Source organism: Limulus polyphemus, unplaced genomic scaffold (genome assembly GCF_000517525.1).
Source record: "Limulus polyphemus unplaced genomic scaffold, Limulus_polyphemus-2.1.2 Scaffold8331, whole genome shotgun sequence".
In the NCBI taxonomy this organism is placed as follows: Eukaryota; Metazoa; Arthropoda; class Merostomata; order Xiphosura; family Limulidae; genus Limulus; species Limulus polyphemus.
The window spans coordinates 15,050-23,165 of record NW_013673941.1 but is presented as its reverse complement, the minus strand read 5'-3'; the positions used below and the strand labels follow the sequence as shown (position 1 = coordinate 23,165).

General features: G+C 31.6%; 1 protein-coding gene across 1 annotated transcript in view; it reads right to left on the bottom strand.

Moving 5' to 3' along the window:
- Positions 1-438: 438 nt before the first annotated feature.
- LOC106475269 (neuronal calcium sensor 2-like) overlaps positions 439-8,116 on the bottom strand; it is a 9,098-nt gene continuing 1,420 nt past the window's right edge. Inside the window, exons 2-3 of the mRNA XM_013935967.2 lie at positions 6,899-7,171; positions 439-2,678 (exon numbers count right to left, since the gene is read on the bottom strand). Of these exons, the coding sequence (XP_013791421.1) occupies positions 2,487-2,678; positions 6,899-7,171 (465 nt within the window). The 3' untranslated portion in view covers positions 439-2,486. The remainder of the gene's footprint in view (positions 2,679-6,898; positions 7,172-8,116) is intronic.

Below are 8,116 nucleotides of genomic sequence, written 5' to 3'. Positions count from 1 at the left end.
ATTATGGAGATGATCACATTAAGTGATCAGAAGTTTATTAGCCCTGCTTTTAACAAAAACAAAAAAAGACAGGAATGTTCAATATCACCAACATTCAAGTGTAAGGTTTAAAGTTCAAAGTTAAAACGAAAAGAGAAATTCTGCTATAAAAACATTATAGGGTTTAGATATATATACTTTTAAATAGTCTTTGATTAATATTGATATCATACAACAATTTATTGTTCTCACAGCAAAGCTTATAGGTAGTTTTCATAAAAACAAAAATTGATGTGCACTTTATCATTCAGATATTTTCAAAAAGTATTATAGTATTTAGAACTTTATAAAAGCTTATAATTTACTAAGATTATTTTATTCAATATGCACACAGAGATCAATAAGAGAAATTTGTGTATTTTGATAAATTTGGAAGGTTTTGTTTTATATAGTTATTGAAATCATTTCTCTTAAACAAACTGCCAACACATCATCTGAAGAGAACTTTTACTATGGTTAGATTATGACATGAAAATCAGTGTTTATTTATCAGTAAATTCATGCATGCAACCATGTTAAAATTTACTGATAAGCAAAGCTTACTATTTGTTTGAAAAGTACCAACTACAAACAACATTAGTGATTAAACCATTGGTTAATCCTAAATTATACACAACATTTACAGTTTACACTTGTTAAATAATTCACTGGAAATGCATCAATCTATCTTTATTTTCAAACTCAAAGCTCACAGGTTTAGTCAGTCCAAACTTACATATCACTGTATAAAACAGTATTTAAAAGAAATAAAAAAATAAGAACAAAAATTCATCCTTAATAAATATATTACTCCAAACAAAACTGAAAAATATATATATATATACATAAAGAACTATTTTCCACTTCATTAGGTCAAAAAAGAGGTTATTAGACATCATGAATGATACCAGTTGTTCATTTGTTGCCAAAAATTTATGGCAATCAGCTATGAAGCAATCAATAAAAATTCTTTACAAGACAGTGTTTCCTACTTTATTCAGCCAACAGAAATTCACAATACAGCTTGATAAAACACAGAATTTTTCAGTACAGCATATTTCCAAAACAGGGATGAGAATAGCAAATAATAAATGCTTGTGCTGGTCCTAGGTTTCAACCCTTAAAGGCTAGGTCACAGGGATCTATATGCTCTCTGGCGTATTCTAGGCATTTTTTAGGCATTAAATATTCACCTTATTTACTGTTAAGATGATCAGTAAACTGGACTTTTGTAATTTTAACTCAATTTCAATTATCAAAACTACCAATTAAAGTGCAAGCTGGTCATTTGATGAAATATTTAAACAGGTAATACAATCAAGTGCTTCTGATTGCAAAAATTAGACCTGTTAACTACAAACTGTTTATTTCAGGAAATATTAAGGCAAAACTTTGTTTTGTAAAAATCAATTTCCACTAGGGCAAATTTCTGACCAATAATTTACTCAGTTTTTTAAGAAGATATATAGGTATACTTCTTCCATTTACCTGAAAAAAAACTTACGACAAATACATAGGTGTTAAGTGATTTTGTGTGTGTCTGAAATGCTCCTAGTTCCACAATTTCACTCTCCTGTGTATAATTTATGAGACTGAAAATAATTTTGAAAACTGTGAAAGTAAAAAAAATTTAAACCTGTTTTCAACTGTAGCAAAATTTTTTTAATCATTGAAAACAATTTTGAAATTTTGTTGTATACCTTCTGCCCCAACTTTCATCAGATCATGCCCATTTCCATCAATTTAAACTTTATTTAAATAGTTTCATACATAAAAACAGTGTCCAATGTAAGAAAAGTGGCTATTCAATGTAATGTAATTTTAAACAAGTGGTTGAAAAGCACACATCATTAAGACAGACTGTAAAAGATTTAAAGTGTACCTATATGTTGATCCCTTTAGGTCACCCACCATTGCATTTTAATGTGTTTTTGAATGTCTGCAGTGTTCAGATATCTCTGTCTTCAAAGAAACATGTTGCAACTGGTTAGTCATTTGTCAATCAGTGAGTTAAAAGGAGCCTTACTTATCAATTTCAGTCTAGTATATACATCAAGGTAGACAAGGCATAATTGTTTTAAGCCTACTAGTATTTTGTCTCTGGCTCCAACACTGTACATTTTTCTCACCAGATTTTAATGAATTTGATGGATGGTCAATTTACAAATAGAAACGGCAGAAATATACCAAATAGTGGCCAATTCTCATCCCTGCAAAAACCTGTCTCGTACAATGCTGGAGAATCTTTTAAGTTTATTAATAAATAATATAACGAATAATCTGTTAATAATGACTTATGACACAGAATAATGGAGGACTTCTATCATTCAGCTGCAACCTCTGTAATATAGATTTATAAGCAGGAACTAGTAACATATTCCTAGCGATCTATCACACATGTCAAACAAGTGATTTGTACATTGTATCTAAAAAATGTTTTGAAGAATCCACGTTTCAATTTACATTTTTCACTGCTCCATTGGATTGACATTAAGTAATACTGCAAGTGTAGGATCTTCCAAACAACCATTAAGAAACTCCTTTAGAGTGAGGCATCCATCTTTGTTACTGTCCATCTTATCAAAGATGACCTGTGTCCGTTGTTCTGGTGTATCCACAGGCAAATTTTTCACTGCAGGACCAAGCATTTCATACAATGCCTACAGAACAAAATGAAAAAAAAACCTTGATTATTAGCTATAATATTCAAATAGGCTTACAATATGAAAAAAGTCGACAAATCTCTGTGACACAGTCTTGATTGCTAGGTATAGTTTACAAATAAAAACACTGGTTCAGCAAATTTAAATAAGAAAGACAAAAACCTGAGAGACTGAAAACATTTCATTTCAAAAGAAATTTTTCTGACATTTTGTAATTATATCTTCATCAGTCTACTCAAATGTTTCTCTTCAACTAATATAGTTAGGTTTCACTACTTCAACTTTAAAGCAGATAATAATCAAAACAGTATGAAGTGTCGTACAAATGATCACTTTGTACCTGGGCTGGATTAACCCACAGGCTTAGACAATCATATTTTTTAAGCCATCATTTTCTTATTATTAAATGTAAACCTTTGTTAGCAAGTAATGACACATCTCTAGACTTGTTGTGCTTTTAGAGTTAATGTTAGGTATGTTGCAATAACTTTACCCCTTCTGTACAGTTAATGGTACTTATGAAATACTTGATCTTTGCCTTTTGTTTTCATTAATCCATTTGAGCTGCTTATATTGTGAAATGATGTCTCTGTGCCTCTATATGTCTGTTTATGATCACTGTAAAAAATATAAAAGTATGATTTTATAATGTTTGCATTTCATCACAGTCTCAGCTTCAAAGCATTAGTCATTTTTCAAAATTGTTTTCAGATTTCTGCACAGTGTATTCATCAATCAGCATGTTGAAGAAACGAGGGTGGCAAAAACTGAAGGAGGCAGAACAAAGACCAGGTGCAGCACTGAAAAGAGCTCCCTCTCTCCTAAGTCTTACTAAGTCTGGTGATGAAGTTAAGGCAACAACCAATATAAGTGAACCTGCTGCACCTGATGAAAAGAACCAGCCTCCTGTGACTTTTTTAACTGCAGTTGTTTCACCCCACTCCTCTGAAGACATTCCCAATAATAGTGATACCAGTACAGTATCTTTCTCCAATGATCCAGGCAAGATCTCATTATATATTGGACTGAGAAAGGGCCAGAGGAATGTCAGAATATGGATGCTGTCTTTTCATTGACAAAGCATAGGTACATCAAAAAAAGAATAATTTTCTGATGAAATCAATGTTTATAAAACTACAAGTACTTATGAATATTTCAATAAAGAAGTGAAAAATATAAGATGCTTATTGACAAAGAATGATTTTACTATTTATAGAATAGACAAGATCATGAAAATATATTTAGAAGTTCAGATATCGAAACAACAGATCATAAATGTGCCAAAATGATTGATTTCAATGGTACTGCCTTTCACTGGAAAACATGGTTCTTTTAGTAATCTACTTTCAAATAGACCTAAGAGTTATTTACGAACCTGAAAGTATATTGAATTTTTTATTTTAATTTAGAGACAAGATATCCACAAACACATCTAACATTGTTTATGAATTTACTTGTCCCAATTGTTATGTTAGGTATATGGTAATAAACTAGAGTGTGAGAACATTCAAACCTACTCAGTGACAACAAATCGAGTTAAGAAAGAGCATATCATGAGTAGTTGCAACAGAGAAGGAAGGAATACTCACTTCAAGATTATTGCAAGAAGTAACAACAAAGGCAATCTATGTATCAAAAAACTTTGTTAATTAAATGACTAAAGCCCCAAATTAATGATGTTAGTCAGCTATGAAAGTGTTCTATAATAGTAAAAGGGTGTGTCTGTTAATCTGTGTGTGGTTGCCATAGCTCCAAGAGAAAAGAACATACAAACCTGAAATTTTGCACACATACTAAGTGGACTCTGAGAGTGAGCACCTGGGTATTATTACTTATCCATGTGAGTGCTTGCACGCATCTTTTTAATAGAGGCAAGCAAGCGAAAAGAAGTGGTTCCATATATAAGAACTTCTAATATATAGAAAAGCCAGTGCATTTTGTCACCAGTGCATTCCAACAATGGCTTTTATGTCTTGTTGCTTAGCAACGAAAGTATATAGGTTATACTTATATGCTAAAATTTGTTCAGAATGCACACACTATCAACATAATAACCTGAGCAAAGCCAGGTACTTTTGCTAGTATTAAAATATAATAGGCATATAAGTTTAATTCAGACTTAATAGCAATAAACAAAAGTTTTAAAACATTACCAATGCAAATCACATAAATAATAAATACAGAATATTTGGGTTGATTTGGCTTTATTAATTGTGTGGTGGAATGGAAAAATGAGCAAATCTTCTTTATGTTTAAAAATGAACAATAATTTATTGTATAAGTTAAAAGTGAAAAACTCTACATGTTTTGGTGGAAAAAGCTCCACCATCTTCAGAAGACCAGAAGAAACAAAGGAAATTCATTTTCATATTTTTATACCAGCAAGTGCACATGTATAATTCACTTCTGTGGCACCAGGGCTTAGATCTTTATTCGAAATCAAGAATCTCTTGAAATTATTAAACATAAAATGATTTCGAATAGAGATCTAGGCCCTTGTGCCACAGAAGTGAATTTTTGGAAATTCATTCTGTAGATGGCGCTATATAATATGTAAATTATACATGTGCACATGCTGGAATAAATATAAAAAATATTTCCAGTGTTTCTTTTGGTCTGCTGAAGGTAGTGGAACTTTTCCCACCAAAACATATAGAGTTGTTAACTGTATAGAGTTTTTAATTGTATATTTTACTTTTAACTTATACAATAAATTATTGTGCACATTTAAACATTGAATGTTCTTACTTATTTTCTGAAAGGAAGCTCTTTGTTTTGTAAAGTATATAAAGTATACAGAGTTGAGTACATTATATTAAAATGATTGAATATGCAAATCAGCAAGTCATGTGACAATCACAGATGATATAAAGTTGTGGTGGAATGGCATGTATGAAAACTACATTTTGACATTGCCTAGCATTTCATAGGCAGTGTGATGATATCAAGATTTTAGAATTTCCAAAATGGTGATGTATCCCTTGAATTCAATAGCATTGGAAAACAAAGGAATATGGATCAATATGAGGACCAGAAAGACTTACAACAAGTTGTACCCCAGCCATGGGAAGCAAAGTGTGGCATTTTGAAACAGGTGAGAATCCAGAAACATAAAGATCAGTGGCAAAAACCATTAACATATCCAAGAACAGTATGCAACATAATCAAGAAGGATATCTGCTTTGAAAAGTGACACAAATTGCTTTCACAACATAGCCATTCAACTGATGCATACCCCAAGAAGCTGGTGAATGAAATGGGTATTCAAGCTATTCCATATGAAAACTTATTACTAATTCCAGTGTGATCAAATTATTGAAATTTGAACTGGGAAACGGACTTTATCATACATTATATAAATTATGTGTGTGTGTGTGTTTTCTTATAGCAAAGCCACATCGGGCTATCTGCTGTATCCACCAAGGGGAATTGAACCCCTGATTTTAGCGTTGTAAAACAGTTATATAAATTATGTGTATGTGTGTGTGTGTTTTCTTATAGCAAAGCCACTTCGGGCTATCTGCTGTATCCACCAAGGGGAATCAAACCCCTGATTTTAGCATTGTAAAACAGAAGACTTACAACTGTCCCACCAGGGGACTATAAATTACATAAAAAATGAAGGGAAGAATGATATGCTCCGGACTTGAAAACCTCATGACAAAGGATTCTGTTATGGAAACTAAGCTTCAGGGCTACTGTGAAAATAGTCAGAGTATGACTGGACATGGTGAGATTCCAAAATTTGTTTAATACAACATACTCAGTCTTCATATAAAGAAGTTATGTGCCTCCTACGAACCATGTTTATCAAAAGAATGTTGTCTATGGGCACCTTTTCAGACTGATCTGAAGATGGTATCAGAATGTCTTTACAGTGCATGTGCATGAATGTCAAAATGTTTTATTGATATTTAATAAACCAAGTCAGAAGTTATACATTATCACCAGCATTAGCAGTATTGCTTTTCTGCTGTATTAACAATAAACACTTGTTTGCAGGAGTGTTCTTATTTTAAAACATGGTAATTAAAGACTATTATAGCACGAATTCAGTGCATACTAGCTGAATCAATTAAGTCCAAAACATTTGAGTATAAAATATACATTAAACATTATAAAAATCTATCTATCTTCCTCTCTTAACTATATTACAATTCTGAGCATTGATATTAGAGGAAAAAATTTTAGAAACAGAAAATTAAAAAACACTTTACCTGGACAATAAGTGTCATTTCAGGCTTTTCTATGTGCCCATCACCATTAATATCATACATTCTGAATGCCCACTTTAAACGCTCTTGCATTGAGCCTTCTGATGTAATTGCTAAAGCTAGAAGAAATTCTTTAAAATCTATGTACCCATTCCCATCCATGTCAAAAGTTCGAAAAACATGTTCACAAAATTTTTCAGGTTGGCCCCATGCAAAGAACATTTTATATAGATCTACAAATTTGTCTTTGGTCAGTTTTCCATTTGGACAGTCTTGCTGCAATAAACAAAAACAAAACATAATCAGTATGATAATGAATAAAATTTTATCGAGTATGGGTGAAAAATTATTTTAACTATTTCTGCACTTTTGTTTTTTAAATTTCAATGTTAGAGTTACAAATACAGTACTAAACATCATTAAAAATCACAGAAAAAGTTGAAACTCACTTGTTTCTTTTATTAATTCATTCTAAATCTCATGCTAACTTGAACTTTTTATCTAATTCAATTGCTGTTACAAGAACATGCTACATCCTGAACTCTAACCTTAAAGAACTTATTACTTTTGTTGTATTAAATATTTGCTATTTATTTATAACTGGTATTTAAAATAATTAGAGCTGATAATTAGACTAAGATAGTATAGAAATGACAGTGAAAATAATGCACTGAACTACTTTTAGAAATTAACATCAACAACCAAACCACCTCTGTATTTTGCTAGCTAAATGCAGTAAAACCTCCATATTACGACAACAACGTCACTAGAGGTAGTATAACTATACACTAGTATGCTGGTTTATAAACATGCATTGTTTTACAAATCACATGAAACATTCAGAAACGTAGATCTTAAAATTTGTGATTTGATTCAAAGTTCCATTCCTGTAGACTACTTAAGTATGTAAAATGTTCCATCTTTCATACACTATCACTTCGCACGTAATTCTATAACACAAGAATTAAGTGAAGGAAATTGTTTGTTTTTGAAGTTAAACACAATGGGTCGTCTGTGCTCTTCTGACCACAGGTATCGAAACCTGGTTTCTAGCATATGTAATTAAGCACAAAGCAACACAATGGGTTATCTGTGCTCTTCTTACCACAGGTATTGAAACCTGGTTTCTAGCATATGTAATTAAGCACAAAGCAACACAATGGGTTATCTGTGCTCTTCTTACCACAGGTATTGAAACCTGGTTTCTAGCATATGTAATTA